Raw genomic sequence first — 22,631 nt, 5'->3', positions numbered from 1 at the left:
AAGGGAAGTCTTTTGCCTTCTCTCTGTACCAGGTGATACAGAGAGAAGGCAAAAGGTTTGCAGCAGATGAACTTTTTAAACTGCATTACAAAAAACGTGCTTTCTTTTTTGTAGGACAGTGAATCAGAGCTGAGGTGGCATTGGCAATACCCTTTCTATACTTCTCATTATATAATAAATGAGCTTGGCAAGCTCCCTGTTTCCTTCATTCTTGTCCCTCTGCATGCTCTGGGGAATAGTTGTAGTATCTATGATAGTGTTTTATATGAAGCTGCTGATTTTTACTATTATATCTATTTGAAATAGCAGCCCATTAAATCTCTCGATGTGATGGAGAAAATAACTGGAAACAACTTCCTGTTGTTCAGGCTGTAACTGTGTGTGTGTTGTCTATTTTTGCCTTTATAACAGGAGCTCTTTCTGAAGTGAACTAAGAAATAATCTATTTTCAGATCTAAAAAAAAAAAAAGGAAAGTGACTTCATGAAGTGATGACTGTCAGGAAGTGTTGGGCCTGTTCCAGTTATGCCAATCAGTTAAACTGTGAGCATGCAGAGGGGGAGAGGGGAGATGGCTCATGGCACATCTTCCAACTGCTGCACTCAAACTATTGGGACCATCTGCTTGAGATTACAGTGATGTAGGATGAAGGATGTGATCAAATGCCTCAAATAATGGATTTTGGAGTTACTGAGTTACTGTATTTCAGTGATAAGTGACAACTTGGAGAAATGAAGGAATTACCTATTTAGAATCAACTTTGGGAGGGAGAATAATAAAGAACCTAAGTAGCAATTGTACGTTTCACATTTAACACTTTCAATCTGGACTGCTACGAAAGAGAAGAGAGAAAGAAAGATGGTACAAAATTTAAAGAAGGAACAATTGAAAAACTGCTGAGGGAACATGGCAAGGTTATGTCAGGTGTCACTTGCTCAAAGCTTCATCCCAGAAGGCTGTTGCTTTTGCCATCCTACTACAAAGCCACTGATACGCAGGTGATAGATGCAGGAGAAGTAGCAATAGAGACATCCCACCATCCCCACTGCATAGCAGCACATTCTTTTTTTTTTAAATCTTGTTTTGAATGAGAATGTTTGTATGGTTCAATACCAGTATTTTTGGAAGGGTTTTAAAAACAGGATGAGCTTGGACCATATACTGCACATTATGTCTGAACTGGTAGAGGTAAATCTACTTTCATCTTTACGTAACTGTTCCTGCAATTTTAGAGGTCCCTGAGCCAACAGTCTCACTCCACTCTGCACAGGAGGTGGATCCAGCACTTTCCTAAGGAAGACTGTTAGGAAAGGGAAAAGTCAGGCAGCTCTAAAGAATCCAGCCTGGTAGGGAGTGGAGAACCCTCATGAAGCAAAGCTGCTGTGGGTGATAATCCTGGTTAGTAGGCATTGTTCTTGTACCTTCTCACTTCTATAAAGTGTAAGGGGTTTAAGACACCCCCATCTCTCCCCCTTTTCTGGGGGACAAAACACCTTTTTGACCAGCAGGTCAAAGGAGGGTAAGTCTGTCTCCTCTGACAGCATAAAGGCACAGAGTGTATCACCCATGAGAGATTATAAAAGAACTGGTTCCAGTGTCAGTGCATTGTGAGGTGAACCTTGGAGAAGGGAAACACACCTATAAAAATCCAAAACTCCTGGTGAAGGAGTGAGGGGGGGACATTTACAGCAACTATGTTATTAGTGAAGCCCTAGTAGAGATGATGGTCTGCTGTTCAGGTACATCATCAGTAAAACTGTTAGTAGTGTGTCAATGACTACTACATACATGGCATGCTGAACATGAAGCATTTATTTATGTAAGCAATACATTAACATATGGCAAAGTTATACACTAAATTGATGTAGAAATATATTTTCCCCCACCCCTTCACACACCAGTCAACCAAACCAGGGGAAGAACTCTCAGTTAATTAAAAAATTAATTGAAGAAAACAGTTAGGAAGTGTTTCAGTAATTTTCTTTTGTGCACTCTTCAAATAGTAAGGAATCATCTAATAAAATAATAAATACAGAGAATATTAACATACTTTTCCTTACATATTTAGATGTTTCTTGTAAGGGAAATTAGGTTTCAGTCCAAATAATGATGAAAAACAGCTACAGCATTCCACGCACTGAAACAAACTTGTTTCCTTTCCGGAGTGTCCCTCACAAGAGATACTCAAGAGCCATCTGTATTTCATACTGTGCAATGTGCTCTAGGATGATCCTGCTTGAGCAGGGACCAGATAACCCCAGTGGTGGTCCCTTCCAACCTCTGCCACTCTCTGATTCTGTGTTTCATTCATTACTTGCCCAGTCTACTAAAGAGATTTCAGTCTGTAACCTAAACTGGACAGTGTTTTTTCTCTCCAGTTAAAGAATTAAAGTGCATAACAGCAGCTCTATCTTAACTGCTCACAAAGATTGCGTTCCATTTTCTTAACAAAAATAGTTCTCTGTGAAGACTTTGAGTACTCCATCACCCGTACATCTACTGATACAGAGTATGTGTGGACTACTTCTGGTGCAGATGTTTTGGATTCGTTCTAACCTAAAAAGAAAAGACATTTTTTACACATGTAGGGAGCTATGGTTCATATGACTGTTTACATATATACAAAATAAATTTAACTCTGCTGTCATTTGGGACTCATGCCCATCTGAGGAGCCTGCAGAACTCATTCAGTTTCCACTAAAGCTTGAAATGCGTCATAGACAAGTATCAGGGATATTATTTTCTTTTTAGCAAAAAAGTAGATTAGTAACTGTACAGTAGGTAAAAAGCATTCCTTAAAAAAAATACAGAAATTACACAAAAGGCTGTAGTAAAGTGCCTAGCAAGGATATAAAGGACAGGAGAATCAGTGTATGCAGACAAACAACATTGCATCCTTGCTACCCTGACTTCTTCACAAATTCTCCTGCATGCATTTTAACACTGACAATGGTCAGTATGTCAAAAAGAGAATTTTCACTTTGTTATAGAAAGTATTAGAGAGTTTAAAGACAAGAGTACAGTCATATCATCAGAAATAGTACTTTGGAGCATGATTAACTCAATTTTGTCCATACTCTACACAGTGAAAACTGCCAGGAACCCTCAAAGCCTGCTGACAGTGCTCTTCATGGAGACACAGCTCATGCCCATCCAGAGAGCAGATGTAGCTACAGCCCCCTGGCTCAGATCTGCTCAGTGTTTACCTCCAAGCTACCACCCTTTCTTTCTTTTTCTCCTCCTTTCATCAGTGTCTGTTCCCTATGCCTCCATCAGTTTTCTGAGAAGGAGACAGCCTCTGGCTGCAACAAAACTCATATTATTTAGGGCTATTGTGCTTTCCAATGGACTTTGGAGACATGGAGAAGCCAGGCATTTCTTGATCCCTTATCCCTGTCCTTTCTCTGCATTGATCCCCAGCCTTACTGAGAGATCTCAGCCCTGGCCACAGAGAGAATGACATCTGTATTAGAGAGCGCCATTTCCATGATGTGTTTTGCTGGGGAGGAAATCTTTTGTCTTTACATGAAAATATGGTGCAAGAAACACTGAAGCTGAATTTCAACTTTCTACTTAGTATTTTTAAATGCATGCTCCATGACAAACCACCCTGTGACTAACTGCATAAAAAACCAGACTCTACAGATAGAGAACCTGAAGTGTTAAAAAATATATTTTCCCTCTCCCCCTTATCCCTTGAAAAGTTCGCCTTTAAACAAACACGAATATGAGGTAAGCTGACAGAACAACACTGAATAAAGAGCTGCAAAAAATCTTTTGGTAACTTGATCTCTGCAGGCATAATGTAAACTGTATGCTACCTTCATGCTAGTTTAAAAAAGGTGTTCTACATCAAGGGATCCACACTCTGGCACTTCTGGCAATAAACAGATGTTTTCAGGCTGGTAAAAATTTTACATTTGAAAGAAAAAAAGTAAAATAAATACATTTTCCCTCACTAGAGGGGAAAAAAGCGCCACATTTTGCTACAACAGCTATCGCTTAAATTGCAAACCCAAGAAAAACAAATTTTGAAGTTATGTGCTGGTAGAAGAGTTAATTATAGTATCTTCTGCTTTCAGAATTGTATCACTTAGTCCTGCTGCCAGTTTCCTAAACAAGTATCTGGCATCTTTACACTGTGAACCAACCTACTAAGTAACTCAGGTTTGATAATAGAAGCACTTTTCTATTTCAACTGAACTCAATGTAGTCTGAGAGGCTTTCACCTTTCTTTTTTGACTTGTCTTTTTATCTAGCCCCCTAGAAAACATAACTAAGTTCCTCCTAAAGTTGTTTTCAGAATAGAAATTTGCATTTAAATGTAAACACTGATACCATAAATGTAGTGTATACAAAAGGCACAAGACAATTAGAGTTGTGTTGCTGAAACTTCCTTGACTTTGAAAGGCAAAAATGCCTCTTTCATTCTGGTCAGTAAACTCTGATCCTAAGAAAGCTGCTATCTCCTAACTTAATTGAATGGAATTTCCTATGTGCAGCAGCTTGGCTTTTTGGTATTGCAATCAAAAGTCCATTGTCCTGTAAATGCAAATATCACAAGTTATAACAGTAAGTCTCCTTGACTCCACGTGGTATTCATTAAGTTAAGCAGTAAGAAAGGCAGTATCTTGAAGAAAAAGTGAAAAAAAGAAATTGAGAGAAATATTGATTAATAGGAAATTAGGAGCTTGAAAGACAGTGGCCCTCAGTAACTAACACAGGTTGGTCAAAAGCCTTTTGGATCGAAATTCAGGGCCAACATTTGCTTCACAAAGGGGTAAGAGCTCCAAATGGGACAATAAAATCCCATTTCATAGGCCTATTCTGTGAAGCTTCCATCAAAATCCCCAGCTGGCCAGTTTCATTTATGTATTACCCACCTGAACACAGGCTTTTCATCACATCACTGAGCAGTGGCCCACTGTAGCATTCAATTAACCAAAGGATTTTTTTCCTTCTCAACAATTTTTCAAACTATCTCTAATGCAGACCTTTGGAAAAACAGAGCTTTTAGACTAATTTTTTCCAAAAAATGTTCCAAAACCAGTCAGATACTTCACTTAGGTCTTCTTACCTTCAAAAATTGCTTATCAAGGGCTCAAAAGAAAATACAGTCCACCAAGCCACTAATCAACACTGGCTGTTCTCCCAATTCATAAAGCCAGTAGTGCAAAAATTTGATTTTAAAATCAACTACTTAAACAATTTGAATTAAAAGATGAATTTTCAAAACCAAGTCAAGAACATGAACTGATAGTAAGGAGGTCACATTTTGCTTGTGCTGAATATCAAAGTAAAACCAGCCATTGAATTTTTACAATTGTAAACGCAGACTCTTCTTTTTTTCCTCTTTCTAGTACTCAATTATCCTTCACCATTTAAACCCAGTAATTTTAAGTTGGAACATCCTTTGTATGATTCAGAAGTAGTATGTTTGGTTTCGTGTTTCAAGCAGTGACATGGAGACAGCTAATCATCTGTCAGTTTGTTTTCTGAGCACATCCATAGAGGAGCAGACAGGAGCAGCTGGCCAACAGGGGTGATACTTGGAAGTATGCATCTTCCTTCCAACAACAGCTTGCTCTTAAACTGGAACAGAATATTTATCACAAAACACATTATTAGAATCAAAGAATACTTAAAAATTATGTTATTGTAACAAGTGTCATCAACTTGAAGGGGAAAGTGACTAACAGCAGAATAAAAATCCTACCCTAAAGAGGAATAAGACTATTTACAGGTATGGTATTAATCTACTTCAGGATGACAATAAGTACAGACTACACAGCAAGCAGGCCACCAGTCTATAAAATGATACAAGCTATTTTTACAGTACTTCCAGATACCAACATATTTAAAAAATAATTCTCTATTACATAGTGTAAACTACATCTGGCACTTTCGATAATCAGTTCTCTGCTGAAATATGAAGGATTACAGGATACAGGATATTGAACAGATCCTTCAACGGGACATAAATTCTAATTCTAACACATTGGTAGGGACTGCAGGCTGTCTTTTTCATATCTAAGATGAAATTACTTGGTTTTGTTGTGGTGACTTCAGCAGCTCTATTAAAAGTATTCTATTCAATCCCTAGGAACAAATATAATTCCCATATTAACAGTAATGTAATGAAGTTAAATGCAAAGTAGCTAAAATAAGTTTTTATATACAGGCTCTTATTTCCAGCAATTGTATGTGACATACATGTAGACAGTAATTTATCTTTTTTGTTACTAGTCCAGAAAGTTTTAACTGCCACATAGAAATATCTCCAAGCTAAGGGTACAACCAATCTGGTGCTTATGCTCATGCCAGAGAATTTCTAGTTCTTACTGCCCTTCTGAAAGTGCATAAATCCAAGTGAGGCAAAACCAACTTCCAGGAGCCCCTTCATGAGACTTCAGAGTTACTCTTTAGAACATAACCTCCTCTGAAAGTAGTCTCTCTTTAAAAAGCCTTGTTTCAAAATGGATGCTTCCAAAAAGAAAAAACAAGACCAAACAAAGCCCCCAAATGCCACAGAGTGAAGTAATCAGACAGCAAACTCAACTCTTTCTCAGACTGGACTAAAAGAAAATAATTTAAAAAGAGCACAAGATGTTTAACAAGCTAAACTGATGGGAAAATCCACCCACTTTTAATATCTTTAGAACAGTCTATGTTTGATATCAAACAGACTATGTTTGATATTCAGAGTAATCTGAATGACAAAGTTCCAATAAAATGTACACACTCTTGAAAGAAAGATTAAAGTTTAAAAGCTATTACTTAAGTAAATAAAGTGTTAGGACTTTAGAAAGTAGAACTCCAACCTGATAAAACTAGTTGCAATTAATGGTATTTCTGTAACAATCCAAGAATATGTTTCTTTAAAGTCTGTCTCCAATATTTTACTCTTAATTAGTGATGAGATGTAAGACATTAAAGTAACTGAAGGTGAATAATTTAGTCTTTTCTAGAAGCTGTTGTTATGTTGAAAGACCTGATGGATTAAACAGTGCAGAAATGCAACGTTTTACATTTTGAATAAAGGGTTAGAAATGAGGGGTTTATATTCTATTAAAATATCATACACAGAGCAGTGAAAATTGCAGACACTGTCTGAGTTTCCTTAACTCATCTCTTTAACTCTGTTCATCTGACACCCACATTTTCAACACCTCTAACACTTCACATCATCATTGAGTTTGCAGATGTACCTATATCTGGAACAGTGTCTTCATCATTGAACACAAAACCAGAATGTAAGGGCCAAGAGGTTTTCAAATTTCTCACATGAACCAAACTGAACTTCTGGGAACTTTTTGATACAAGCTATGGGCCCATCTGTTGGTATCTGCACACCCACTAGTTTTATAATCTGCCTTGACAGTGCAATACAATTCCTAATTGAGTCTAGTAACAATCACTGCAGTTCCTTGATTACTTTCTATGCAAGAATTCTTAGGGTTGGAGTCAAACTTTTTATACAGTTTGAAGTACAAAATAATTTAAGTTTTGGTGGAGTTAGCTATATTCAAGTACTAGAGTGAATATGATGATTGTGTTCATTTCCACAACCCAGGGTAAATGTCAACTCCTGTTATGTACCTAACATAACAGGAGTTAATTTATTAGCTGCTTCTCAAACCTGCTTTCTGAGAAGTCTGTTTTGCAAGATATTAATGCAAGAAATCAAGAAAATCTCAGCCGTTTTTGACAACAAGTCATTAAATCCTCAGGAATTCATATGGACACCTTTTGTCTTCAATAGGCAGCATGTTTTTACTACTAAATAGGATGCAGCTCAGTACCTGACTCAGAGCAAGACACTAATAGCTTATATATTAGACTAAATCCTTTTTGCTTCAAAATTTGATAGACTTTTACCTGTTTTAGCAGACAAAGCTATGATCTTTGCATTCAGTGTTAAGAATCAGCCTAATTTTCAAACTTAGCGTGACAAATATTGGCTAAGCAGCTTGAATGCTCACAATTCTCAGTATCTTTCTAAATAAAGGGAATAATAATAATAATAAAAATTGGACTATTACCTAAAAACCAATGAGTATAAAGATCAAACTAATTTGCAAACATGAGACATCAAGAAATAGGAAGTTTAGTTTAAAACTAAATGTTTGAACTAAATGTTCATGTACTACTACATGTGTTAAAGAATTAATTGAAGAAAATAAAACAAATAGGAAGTGTTTTAGTAATTTTCTTTTGTGCAGTCTTCAAATGGTAAGGGATCATTAAATAAAATAATAAATACAGAGAATATTAACATACCTTTCTTTACATATTCAGATGTTTCTTTTAAGGGAAATTAGGTTTCATTTTCCATGGTTAATGCAGGATTGCTCATACCTTAAAAGACAAAAAATAGTACTCCCACAGGAAAAGGTCTCATGTCTATTTCAGCAAATAATACAACCTTGAATTAACAATAATTTTGATGTCATTACTCTATTACCAAGTCCTAAGCCATGTCTATTACATAACTTTTCACTAGCTGCTAATAGGTGTCATCTCTTTTATAAGAAATTTCTTGTCAAATCAGGCCTAGCTTAAAAAATACTTAGCACCTACTGGTATCAGTGTTCTGATATCCCTTGCTCAGGCTTAACTGGGAAAGGCACAGCAGCTTGACACATGGAACTTCCTACATGTGTTTAAAAAAAGCTTAATGAATTTTGGTTCACGATTACAAACCATGTGACTGTGATCATTGTTGCAATATATCCTCCAAAACTAGTTTATACAACACAAATCACTGCAGCATAAGTCAACTCCTTACCAACTTTGCCCTTGTCAGCCTTTGCAGCAGTTTCGGGCCAAGATGGTGCATCTGTAAGTAGGTGGCTCTGGGAATCACGCAAAGGCTTTGCAGGAAACAGATGGTTCTCACTGTAGCACCAATAAAAAGAACATTATTGAACTGAAGTAATTTTTCATCATCTTACCACACATTACAAACAGTTTGTCGTACGCAGTATTTTCCTTACCTCACCTTGCTTCTTGTCTGATGAATCACTACTTTTTTATCATTACATACATTACACTGTAGTTGCCACAAGTACAAGCACAATCTAAAAAGCACAAGGATTTTTAATTTGACAGCTATTTTATATTAATATCTGTACTTCAGCCCCAAATGCACTCTTACTTATATTCTTCTTCACTACAACAAACTTGACATGATAAATGGAGAGAACATCTCCAAAACCTCTTTCCTAATGTAAGCTACAGAATGCTGGGGTAAGATAAAATGTCAGTAAACAGAAAGCTGAAATGTCATCTATTTCTTTTATGAATACAAGCTTCTCTGTATGATTCCATTATCATTTCTTAGCCACATATTCACTACACTTATCAAATGTTTCAAAAAAGATGCAATATGAATTTATTTAGAGGAGAATATGCATAGTTTTCACACTTAAAAGACGTAATGTCCATTAAGGATAAGAAGTAATAAAACAAGTTCTATTATCAGCAGAAACAACACTTAATATTCAGCTTCCTGTGCTTTGGCCCAAGTGCCATTAGGGATGATTCCCTGACATGAAGCAGTTTGCACCAGACAAGAAAAAGCAGGCATCCCCCAAAAGCCATGCAAGGCAATGGATTTGTATCACAGGCAGTGTGACTAACCATCTCATATGTATGCATAAAGCATAGTGCTGATACTGATTGTTAGGCAGGTGTGAAAAATTCAGGTCCTGGGATGTCACTGAACCAAGACAAAGCATCAGGAGAAAAACCCACCCTGCCTCATTTCCATAAATTTAAATATAAATGTGAGGATTACCTGATTTACAGCTTAACTTTCAAAATATGACTTGGATTTATTAAAACGATACTCTTCATCTGCTTACCACTTTTAAGGATATTATACATAATTTTGTTTATGTGTGCACAGGAAAAAAAAGATCAACTATTTGAAATGGGTAACAAAAGCAGATTACCTTTTGGAAGTCGAATTAAGTCCACCAGGTGTGGAAGCTTGCTCAGGATCCTGATTAACAAGGCAAGTTGGAAAGGAGCAACCATCCCCTAAACTGAAAAATTCAGAATTAGTGTCATACGTACAAAAAACTCTCAGCTTTGAAGAACATTTTTTATTTATTATTATATCTTATTACAAAAAAACATCCCCCAAACACTCTGGATCCTGATAATTCAAAAGTTTAAACAAATTAAGCATTAGGAACAGCATACCTCGAAAACACAGGCAGCAACCAATATTTCTTCTCATCACCAAACACCTGCCTTAGGTTTTTGCTGAAGCCCAGGCTAAAGCCATTCTTATCTGTTCTGTGACGAAATATGGGAGCTCTGAATACCTCTTAAAAGAAAAAGATTAATTAGACCTCTTTGCAGGCTAGCATGTTGAACTCTCCCACCAGTACTTAGGCAGTTGCACTGCCATTCACCCAAAAGGAAAGGCTGTGCTGCCCAAATGCCTGAGACAGAGAGTGAGTGCACTCTTGGAAGCCAAAGTCAGTGCTACACAGGCACTGTGCACATGGAGAAAGTCCAATGGCTGAGGAAGGGTGCCAGTCTCTTTCACCCTCCTCCCTCATCAAGGCAAGGAAGTGTGAGGAACTCAGTTTTTAAGAAGACACGATATGTTTGTTTATATGAAGATTCCAGTCTGCGACTATACCACAGACAGTGTTCAAGAAAGAAAAACCTAAACAAAGGGTTTATTACAGAAAAAGTAATGGCCAAGGAGAAAAAGTTAACCTACTTTAGCAGTAAGACTAGCTTTTCACATGCATTGGGGTATGAAAATACTGTGTGGTTTTACCACTGCATAAAGAAACGTCTTTGCTCATAGACCCAGATTATTCCCCCTGGCCATCCAACCTAAATTTCTGGAGAAGAGAGCTAAATATAGCTTCAAGTGTTGCAAAGTGCCTGAAGCAGAAAATTCATTCACTTTTCACCAAGTGACTGATAGCCATTTAATTCCCTTAATTGCCTATACATAGCAGGCAAGCTCTGTCCTGATGTCCTGACAGTACAGCTCCCACAAACCATGTCAGACCCACGCTGAGACTGTCCTTCTCCAATCAAACCTTAGCCAAGAACTGCTGGAAATGACCTTCCACATGCAGTGTGCATTAATTACAATGGGTTTTAAAGAAGGGGGAAAGGAAAATGGGGGCATCTTTTAGATGCCCATATTAGGCTAGGAAAAGAACTCCCAGGATGATTTAAGCACAGTCACACTTAAAGCTAGCATGGCTTCATTACCAAATTACTGCATTTTTAAGGCTTCACATATTGAGCAATTTCCCAAAGTAAAACCGGAAGAGACACTCAGATTTTTTTGAGTAAATTAAGTATGCAGGAAACATGTTATATTGCCAGTACGAGATTCCATTTGTTTTGAAAACATGAAATGTTGAATTAGAAGGGTAACACATTATGATTACCTCTAAACAGATTTTTTGCACAAAAATTATAATTATAGACCAGTTTATATTATAATTATATCATAGATCAGTTTATAAAAAGAATACTAATTTATTTCCATTCAAATAAGCATCTTTAATAAAACTTTGCTCTACTTATACCTAGGTAGAAATTAATACCAGTAAAAAATTGTTGAAAGTCAATGATTTGTTAGAATACTGAAGAAACTCAAAAATCTTAGAGGAAATCTTGAAGTAAACATACTTTCTTCCATTGATACAGATACCTATTTCCAAAGTTTTCCATTAATCACCAAAATCATCATTAATCACCATTAACAAATCCAAAACCAGGAAGAAACAGGTCAGTTCATTGGCCTACTTTAAATCAGCTTACGTCAACAGGAAAGCCTTTAGAGATTTAGAAATTTTAATGACCATATTGCAAATTGGCATTATTACAGTCCAGCATGCAGCAGAGAACAGGTACTTAAATTTTCTGGACTTTATTTATTACGTTTTGTGATCAGACACACAGGCATTCAAGCATTACGTGTGCGAGCACACAGTAGCCCATCTAACATTTATTAGGAATTTATCTTGATTTTATTAAAATTTTTTTAGTTTAATAAATTTCTGGTAACAAATTGTGGGTGGAAAGCAGTGAGAGGAAGAGCGTTAAGTTTATTAATAAACTCGGCCCTTTGGGACAAAAAAGAAAGAGTCAAAATTTCCAGGGAGCAGAAGAACTTGGCAGTCTTCAAACCAAGATCCAAGGAACTGGCATAGAATTTCCCATTTCCTCCATTACCCCCATTCACATAAGATATATTTATTATTTATTTTTTGCTGTCAAACACAGAAGCATTCAATCTACTTACCTAATGTAGATTTATTCTTGCTGACAAGCCAACAGTGATACCCAAAGAGTGAAGACAAACTGACAGAAAACATAGCTGCAGCAAAGAATAAAAACATGATGTGGAACTTGGCTTGAGTATCAGGAAGGCCATTCTGAAAATTAAAAAAAAAAAAGCCATTCGAATTGGGGAAATAGCTATTTCATTTGATTAATAATAATCCTCTATACAGCCAAATCAAATTCAGTACACAGACAAATACACCACACAACAAGAATATCAACAAATGAATCGTTTATATACCTTCTATGTACAGACAGTCATACAATTAGGCTGGTAACAGAATCTAAGTTAAAGAAACAGGCCCTTTCTTGGGAAACTATAAATACTGAGAGCAAGAGTCTGAAATTTAGATCTGAACTTTGAAATGTCTTTTAGAGAAGAATAATTTAAAAAAAAAATGAAGGCTATGATTGTATATATAGGCTAAACTTTTGTACATGACATTAGGAGATACTAATGCCTTGGAATCACAGAATGCCTTGGCCTGGAAAGGACCTTAACCACCATTTAGTTCCCAATGCCCCGCCATGGACAGGGGCACCTCCAGCTAGACTAGGTTGCTCAAAGCCCCGTCCAACTCAGCCTGGAACACTTCCAGGAAAGGGGAATTGATAACTTCTCTGGGCAACCTGTTCCAGTGCCTTACCACCCTCCAGTGAAGAATTTCTTCCTAATACCTAATAAATATCTGCCCTCTTTCAGCTTAAAGCCATTTCTCCTTGTGCTATCACTACATGTCCTTGTAAAAATGTCCATCTTTACCTTTTCCGTAGATACCCTTAGAATCTTAGACTTTTTGCACAGCAGTAACTCCACACACTTAAAAGACAGTATGTAGATCAGAGTACTTACTGTCCAAAACTTGATGAAGTACTGCAAATCTGTTGCAGCAATGAAAAGGCAATACAGTAGCGAGTAAGCCAAGAAGAGAAGAAAAAATTTGTAATTGGAGAATCCTACACAGTTGTTCACCCTGATAAAAACAAACAAACACATAAGAAGGAAATGTCATGAAAGTTTTCTTTGCTTTCATCCAATTAAATTAAACTTATTTACTCTAGAAACATCTATACCAGCATGTAAACCAAGTTTTACTTCCTATCTCTGCTGCCTCAAGCTACTGGAATGGATTTAGCTTCAATTTGCAAATTAGTGTAGTAACTCAAATCAAAACACCACCACCACAAAAAAGCCCAAAGAATTTTACCAAGTAACACTGCTTTTAACAGCTTACTGAAATTATATTTTCACTTACGGTATGAAACTTTTTCTCAGCACATCTGATGTAAACGTGACTGCAGTTAGCTATTTTTTTTAATTTGCCGGTAAGTATCCATGTTACACCATTAGGCATACTGCATGTCAGCTGGGACAGTACCAAGCCAGGAACTGAAACTTGACTGAATTTTGTGAGAATAACAGCAGTCTCATTTAATCCAGATCCTCCTTCATTAATCATACTAAATACTATAAAATGTCTTAGTAAGATTCTCAAATGTAAGAACATTCATAGAAGATCCCTAAAAATATTTACATTTACATGAAATGAGAGAAATGTTACTCTATAATAGAAAACATTCCATACCAGCAACAACATGACAGGGAATAAGACATTTGAAACACATCTAAATGTTAAAATAAATCTCATTTTATAATTTTCACTTATGGGCTTTAAGATGCCTGCCTCCCATTTGCATAGATTTTTATACATGATAATGAGCAACTAGTACACACTATGAAGATGAGGATACATTTAGTACCATAGTAGCTTCCCATTAGAGACAATATACTAAGTATTATGAATTTTAGAGTACTATTAAGCATATAATGATATTACACCCACCAAATGAAAAAATATTGGAATGCTCCCCATGGGCAGTTTATTGGTAAACTGCTTCCTCTTTCATTTGGTTGCATTGAGAAGCTAAACAAAATTATTTTTGCACTAACCTTGACAGAACTCTTCATATGAGTTTAAAAAAACCTGATACTGCTGTCAAACTGATCAGGCAATTAAGATAAGACTGCATTCACAAAGATACTTGTGTATTGATTAATAATTCTAAAAAGAGGGGAAAAAAAAGGAAGAAAAAAAAAAAGAAGAAAAAAAAAAAGAAGGAAAAAAAAAGAAGGAAAAAAACAAAGAAGAAAAAAAAAGAAGGAAAAAAAAAAGAAGGAAAAAAAAAAGAAGGGAAAAAAAAAAGAAGGAAAAAAAAAAAAAGAAGGAAAAAAAAAAAAGAAGGAAAAAAAAAAAGAAGGAAAAAAAAAAAAGAAGGAAAAAAAAAAGAATGCGTGGTGAGGCTCAACTTTAGCTTCCAGAAGTGCAGGACAAGTTACCACAACTGTTCTTTTCTTTAGGGAGATGGTGATGCTCAGGGGTGCATGGCAGAAGGCAAGCTAATCAAATAAGGGTAGAATCTTAAAATAGTGAAGAAATTTTCACTGTACCTTACTGTTACCCATTCTCAGGGTGGGTAGCGAGCTGGGTCCATTTTTCAAGTTTTGTTTAGACAAAACATAATATCTTGGCTAAACATTAAACTCTGCATTTTCATTTAAACATGCAGCAATAGCTAAGCATTCATATTAACTACATTTAAGCACTCAGAACAGATTGTTCTAATTAAAGAAAAAGAAGACACATTTATAAGTTCATAATTATTCTTATTGAAAAGTAAATATAAAATTCTACACAGTGAAGTGGGCTTTTTCATTAAACATGTCAAAGTAAGCAATTCCATGATAAACTACAAGCAATTCAGGTTCAAGTGTTCTATGATAATCCTACTTTCCTTTCATGATACTTATTTTTGAACTGTTCTTACTTAAGACACTGTTTGATGTGAGAAAAGAAACATCAAGTGAAATGTCATTCCTCAAAGATGAAATTTCTTGAATCAAAGATAGACTTCTTTCAAACCGTTGTTTTGCACAATGGCATGTGCTACACATGTCAAAACAAATTTGCATAAATTATTATGCTCCTTTCAAACTTAACAAGGCCCCAGACTTCAGAGGTCTTACTGGAAAAGAATAGTGCATCAGAAGATTGAAGTGAAGGTAAACACCAAAATTTCGTAATTGTACAGTTTGAGCATGTAGCATCACATCTTACACCTCCAGAACGGTGGTTAGATTTGAAGTTTAACATTTCTGAGAAAAAATAAAACTGATAAATATAGCAACAACCAGCTAAATAATGGTATGTTATTGCAGCAAAACACTCATACAGTCAGAACAGTCCAGAATAACAATTTGGATTACAGCTAACATTTTAAATGCTCCAATTTCAAAGGAATATACATCATTTCTGTCTGAGGGGTTAGTTTACTGAAAATGCCAGGCAAAGAAATAATTTACAAGGCACTGAATATGATGCAACTCATTTAACAAAAGGCATCACAGAATCCAGGAGATGCTAACTATTTGGATCACTCAAAAGATAAAGGAGAGATGTTTTGAATTATTCCTAAGGTATTCCTAAATGCACCTAGTTAGTACTAAGAGTGTTATACACAAACAGTATTTTTGGAAATGCCTCAAACCATTGGATTCTCACCTGCAGGTACATCTGTGAGTAGCAGCAGCACTAGAAATCCCCAATGCATCACTTAAACCTTTCAGAGTAGTTAGTGGACAGCTAGCATTAAATATTTCTGTTTATAACAGCGCTTCCATTAGCACAGGAGTGACAGCTAAAATAGAGCCTCCCAGAGAGCAGAAGAGAGATGACTTGGGGCTAGGACATAACAACCTCTCATTACCTCTGCCTTCCAAGAGCTTCATCTTACTTTCCATAGGTTATTTTTACCTATCCCCTCTCCAGAAATCCTTCTCCTGGCAGAATATTAAACTAGAGAGATAGCTCTCATTGCTGTTTCCCTGCTCTCCCTAAGCATCATGTGAGTTCTTTCTCTCTTCTTTCCTACCCAACTTGCTCCCACAAAAAAATCACAACATGAAAAGCAAAGCAGAACCTAATGATGTTCAGAGAGGTTAAGCCCATCCATTACACTGAATTGCACCCTTACTTTTGTTGGCAAGATAGCCATATATTTCCCTAAGAACCTTTGAACACAGGTCTTTACAGGAAACTATAAAGCTTGATCAGCACCTCTGCAGTATTTCCAAACTCTTTAATCTCTTCCACATAGTTCTTTTTTTTTAGTGAGCAAGGAACAGTGAACATCTGCTCAAATTAGGAAAAAACACACAATACCTCTTTTACTAATGCATTTCTGCTACTTGGAGTACAAAAGGAACATCTCTCCATCAAGAAGCATTACACATCTTTCAATTACCTTCTCTATTTGTATTTTTTTTTTGTACCCATTGCTTATTAAATTAAAACCAATGAGCAGTGTAAATACTCCCTCAAACTGGGTATGTTTATGGTGTTAGATTAAGAGTGCAAACATGTATAGTAAGCAAATACTACTGAGAGGAAAACAGATTTTTTCTAGAAGTTTCTGCCCTAGTGAAATAACACTTAGGTCAAAACTTAGGTTTTGTCTTTTTACACAGAACCTAAGTAGTGTTTATGATTTGTTATTTGATAATGGATTTTTATTTTGAAATTGAAGCTTACATGAAGAACATTTTACAGTAAATGTCTTAAGATATAAAAGCACAAAAAATTTGGAAGAAACCACAAAGCTTATAAGAAGTCTTTGTAATACTGAATATTAATAGTCATATTGAGACTTTTCACTGATATTTTGTCAGGAAGAGCCTGTCAACTGTTTTTCTTCGAGCTTTTGACAAGGCAGCTATTAAAAAGCTGAAAAAAGGAAACTGTCTTTTTTGTTCTAAGAAATTTTTCCACATTCAATGTCTTTACCTGTTTGCTTCATTATGGCCTTGTTTGTGTCTTTTTTTAAGAAGCACACTAGTATTACTGAACACTCTAGATTTTCACATGCTTATTATCCCTACAGCAAAAAAACTCTACCCTACACTATTTAATTGCATCTACCATGTAAATGCAAAATAAGAAGAGATGCTTAAAATCAAATTACATTATGGCAGATGCTGTAGTCAGGACCAAGAGAAACAGGGGGACTCCAGCACCCCTTCCTGCCCCAGTACAGAGCCTCCTCTGTCCTAGAATTTGATGTTAAGAAAGTGTCAAAACAACTGCTTAGAACCATCTACCATTCAGTTTGTCCAACACAAAGGATTCTTCTTTTCTGATCATTTTATATGGTGAAGAACTGCCATGTACCACTCAATCCCCTAAACTTGGACCTTACTAAGCAACTATCTTTAATTATTTCTGTGAGACACACCTCCCAGACTGACATAAAACTAATTATACATCCTGTCTATCCACTGGTTCCAAGGGCTGCTAAGAAAAGACAGGAGAACAAAACCACTGTGTGGGTTGACATAGCAGCAAAACGAGGGAGGCAGAGGGGAGAAAGAATCAAAGAAAACAAAGAACCCATGAAACTGAAAGTGCTAACCTGGTGTTTCCAGCAAGCCACCTCCAGCTGTCCTGGGAGCTTTGGTTAAAGGAACTAGGCAAAACCTTGCCCTTTAGTTTTAAACCTAGGGTAGCACTTTACCTTTCAATGCAACTAAAGCACAGTAATATTCAAACTCAAAGAAAAGATGTAATTCTTAAAAGAAGCTCTCACTAATCAGAAGTCTACTTCATCCATACTTGCAAAAACATAACTCAAAGGTCCAAGAAAAATGATACTTGAACGTCTTTCTGTATGTCAAAACCAGGAAAAGAAGACATACAGTAAATAACTCCAACAGTTCTGCAAGACCAGTAACCTCACATACGCATCTAACTCTAGGAATGTTGAAGCATCATCATCATGGCAGGCCCCACAAAAGTGTATTTTACCAAATCAGAACAGAAGAAAATTAGTAGTACACTCACCAAGGGCAGTGATGATCCATTTTCAAAATGCATCTTTTGAAAACCCCAGCAGAATTCCAAGCATCGCCAAAAGACAACAAAAATATTGTCAGAAGCAAAGTTACATGCCAGATTTAAATTATTTACATACAGATTAAGGATTATCCATATTTACTGTATGTTATGTAATCTGTTTAATAAATACATCTATTTAAAGTCAAATAATACAGTTTACCTACGAGGGAACTACAGAAATGGCAGATAAGCCAAACTGAAAACATTTGATATGTCAAGAACTTTATATTCAAGAAAATGCAATCTATAGGATTTGGTCAACTTTAGCATTCGGTCCTCAATCTGAATAGGATTTTCAACTATTGTTTATTTTCTGGCAGAGCCTTAGAAACTAGGCTAATTCAATTATTATATAGTGATACAACTAAATGTATTTCCAACAACATGGTCTGTTTTTACAGAAATATATACATCTTTCTATGCAAATAAAAAAGGTTTTTAAGAGATTACCTTGTATAAAAAACCCCAAACACTTTTGCCACTAATCACTCTCCATTAATAAAGAAGAAAATCAGATATGTTCAGAAGAAAATCAGATATGACTGAAATGATGAATTTTGGTATGGACAAAATAAAGGTATGCAAATTTCACTCACATTTTGTGGATAACAAGTCACCTTTTTTCTTCACTAGAAACATACAAGACTATGTTCCTATCTTACACTGCAAACACCATTCCATACAGCACAACCAAGATGCTCTTCCTGCCTCAACTCTCTCTCTCTTTCAGTGCCTCTGCTGCTTTCCTGGACAAAGCAATGTCTTCTCCACCTCACAATCGTGCTGTAATGTTTGATCAGCTGAAGAGTATTTGAAACTGCCTTAAAGCTAAGAATAAACCTCTCTTTGGAGAAATGTCTTCTCTCAAAGTTAGAAGTATAAAGCACTGGGGGGCCAGAGTGAAGAAACACAGACATCCAAGCTAACTGGAGAAGGGTCAGAGTGAACAGATAAAATAAAGATTAAATTAGAAAGCAATCAGACTTCTGGAGAGCATGGATATGAACTTCCTTTTGTGCGAGACAAAGAACTTAATTTTAAGGCTTTAGATGGAAGTGGGAAAATGCTTGGCTGTTTCTTTCTTTAAGCAAAAGTAACCTGCAAGTTATCCAGTAAAAAATAGGATATTAAATGTATTACCTCAGGTAAGATGTAAGTGACATCATGATTAGATTGAGATGGGTAGTGATGCTTATTCATATTCTAACAAAAGAAGTACATTTTTTTAATCAGCTATTTTTGGTTACATTTTTAAGGAAAATTCTTTATTAATATTTATAATTTTTAACCATTATGTAAAGAATACATAAGGGAATCATGAAATGAATTAGACTAAGCTACAGACTTCCTTAGAAATAAGTAAATGAAAACTAAATAAAAAAAAAAAAAAAAAAAGAAAATCTAAGGGGGAAAAAAAGCGTATCTGCCAAAATATTAAGCCTGAAAAATCTACTCACAAAAAATAGAAGCTTCTGTGCTAAGAAAGACAAATTGATTAATTCAGAAAATCACTTATTTAAGGATATTCTTACTTGTCGCATACTGAACAGTGATGGCAACGATCTGGTTTTACAAGATGGCATCTGTCACAGTATCTGATTGCTAAAGAAAAAAAGTTCCCAGATTAGATTTCAATATACAGTTACGCATTTTGATTTCTGAAGTCTGTGCAAAAGGAAATACTATCAGCCACCTAGCAGAACCCCCAGGAAAGCATTTCAGCGTGATCAGGAGCAGTTGCAAATAGTGAAGCATTCTTGCAATGCTGAATCTATCAGATTGAACCCAAAAAGCTCTGTTTTTGCCATCTCTGCTAATCATACTAATCCTTCTTTCTCCCCGCAAGCCTTATAGCTCTGAAAAACAACCAACCAACAAAACCCACAAAACCCTCACTAGACTGGAAAACCGTTAAAGACTGTTTAACAATACAGCCATTTTAAGCTATTATTCTAACAGCTTTATTTTATTATGTGATATTATCTCTTGGATTTGCTTAGCTAGCCAGCATTCAAAAACTGACAATATGACAGGGTTAGATTAACTGTTAGTTTGGAAGATCTTTTGTTCTTGAAACTGAATGACCAACAAATAAAACAGTAACAGTTTCTTATTGTGATCTAGCTAGCTATACATGACATGCAGACAGTGATTCTGGTTTTATTATTTTTTAACCTATGATAAAATATTTACACAGTTAATGAATGCTACATCCTCTTCTGCAGCCTGTTAGTAACACAAGATAGTTGTTAATATCAAATTGAAAACAAAAGCAAGGCATTGTCAATCCACTTTAAAATCCTAAATTGTATGCTGCAATTTACTTCCCGACAATCTTTATACACCTAATAAATGTATCTGCACAAAACTAAATAAAAATTCCTGAACCACTCTATTATTTTATGAAATATGGAAAGCACTTCTTCCCTTCAATCCAAACCCCTGAAAACTCTTTTTTAATTAGTTTAAGTAGTACATCAAGACACCTGCCTTTGTCAGTCTCCTGAACACCTATTTACCTCCAGACATTGTCCGTGTATAGATAGGAAGATCCTTGGCTGCTCGTCTTAAGACTTCTTGCTGGGATTCACCTCTAGGCTCCCTCTCTAGGGACTCCTTGTCTGAATAGGATAGATGAAACTGGAATAATTTTTAAAATCAAAGAAATATTAGAAAATTCCAAGTTAAACATGTAACTGTAGATGTCTAAAAAGGAATAAATATTCATTATATAAAGATGGATTAGCAACATGTACAGGATACTACAGCAAATGATACAGTGTTCCCACTACAACTAATTCATTTTATGGCAGCTGACGACAAAATTAAAACCACTTCTGATTTGGTATAGAGGCAATGCTGAATGGTTCCAGAAGTATTATGCAACATTCTTCAAGAGAAAGATCAAGAGCTTATGATTCCTCTAGAAGGTCAGTCAATTTATTCCTGTAATGCCAAATATTAACTAGTGAATATAAGCTAGGGATGTCAGTGTTTAACTGAAAGAAAATACACTACTAGTAATAGCAGAAAAGACAGCTTATTTCTCTTCTGGTGTCTGTCATTTTCCCTTTTGTTCTTTGTCACTGCTATTCTCTTCATGCAGCTGTTAGGATGTGTTTTTACTTTAGAGACTGGCTGCGAGAAGGAAGAGATGGGTCTTGTATGGCAAAATAACCAGATCTTGAGTATCTTCCTGAATAAAATGGCAGCTTCTGTCACTGCTCAAAACAATAACAAATGTGGCTATAGCAAGTGCTGAAAATGTAAAAATTGCTGAAAGAGATGCTTAGTATACATGAAATACTACAAATTTCTTAAACTTCAAAGTCCTCTGCAACACAGCAACACAGCCAGTTTTGTCACTGTAGCTTCTAGAAACAGGCAGAAGTCTTTGGAAACTCTATCAGAGAAAGAGGATACAAAACCACCTTTGAAAAGAAGTCCACATTTGGCAGGAAGAGCTTTTTCTATCCTGCGCCAGAAAAATAAGCCCTCTGAACAGCATTTAGGATTAAAGGAAGGCTAGTCATTACAATAATATTGATTTTCCTTTCCTAAAAAAAAGTAAAGCCTGCAAAAATAAGAAAGCAGACAGAAACATGCACTTAGGAGCCTATCCTCACTTCCACAGAGAAGGCACCGCTCCACCCCTTCCTGACAAAGCCCACAGACTTCCAGCTGAAGCTGGATATTCACTGTTTAACTTGAGTTTCTCAGCTTACCATTTTTTTCCCCTTGCAAGACCACACTCTTACCAACATTTGAGTTGATTTACATTGGGATACATAAGATTTCTCACTACAGAAACTTAGTTTAGAATACTTTTTAAAAAATGCTTATTTGATGTAAAAAAAGCTACTTTTCCATCTTTTTTTATTGCTCCTCAGAGTAGTCCTTCACCCAAAACCTTTGTGCCTGGGTACCCATTTTCACTCCCATCTTCATGCAGTGCTTGTATAAAGCTGGTACGCACAAGTAAAGAACAGCACACACTAGAGTAAAATCCATCAAAACCTACTTTACATGTAAAAGTTTGAAATAAGCTTTAAAGAAAACTGTGTGGTTTGCACCAGCTGCAGTATTCATGAAAACAAAATACAAAAACTTGTTTTTCAGTCTTAAATGAGTATTTGCCAGCTCAGTTCCCTTGAAAATACATCTTTTTCTATTTGCAAACTTCATCCTATAAAATGGAAGTCAATCAGTAACTTAACATTACAAAATATCCTAATTAAATTTTTAAAGTACTACTCTAGTAGCATAGGAAAAAGACTTGGAACAACGAAGATGTCACTTCCTGCCAGCAACACTGTGTAAGTTCAAAGAACATAGGAACACCACACATTGC

The 22,631-nt window shown here is 35.9% G+C and overlaps 1 protein-coding gene across 4 annotated transcripts in view; it reads right to left on the bottom strand.

The window, feature by feature from the left end:
- Positions 1-1,788: 1,788 nt before the first annotated feature.
- Positions 1,789-22,631, bottom strand: part of ZDHHC2 (zDHHC palmitoyltransferase 2) — a 35,409-nt gene continuing 14,566 nt past the window's right edge. For all 4 annotated transcript variants that reach the window (XM_030271157.4, XM_072928228.1, XM_030271158.4 and 1 more), the window contains exons 4-13: positions 20,800-20,920; positions 19,813-19,882; positions 18,227-18,259; positions 13,186-13,306; positions 12,292-12,424; positions 10,209-10,335; positions 9,956-10,048; positions 8,788-8,897; positions 8,280-8,357; positions 1,789-5,591 (exon numbers count right to left, since the gene is read on the bottom strand). In XM_030271157.4, coding sequence (XP_030127017.3) covers positions 8,317-8,357; positions 8,788-8,897; positions 9,956-10,048; positions 10,209-10,335; positions 12,292-12,424; positions 13,186-13,306; positions 18,227-18,259; positions 19,813-19,882; positions 20,800-20,920 — 849 coding nt within the window. In that variant the 3' untranslated portion in view covers positions 1,789-5,591; positions 8,280-8,316. The remainder of the gene's footprint in view (positions 5,592-8,279; positions 8,358-8,787; positions 8,898-9,955; positions 10,049-10,208; positions 10,336-12,291; positions 12,425-13,185; positions 13,307-18,226; positions 18,260-19,812; positions 19,883-20,799; positions 20,921-22,631) is intronic.

Source organism: Taeniopygia guttata, chromosome 4, assembly GCF_048771995.1.
Source record: "Taeniopygia guttata chromosome 4, bTaeGut7.mat, whole genome shotgun sequence".
Taxonomy (NCBI): Eukaryota; Metazoa; Chordata; class Aves; order Passeriformes; family Estrildidae; genus Taeniopygia; species Taeniopygia guttata.
The sequence above is the reverse complement of the archived record's forward strand: the minus strand, read 5'-3'. Positions and strand labels throughout refer to the sequence as shown.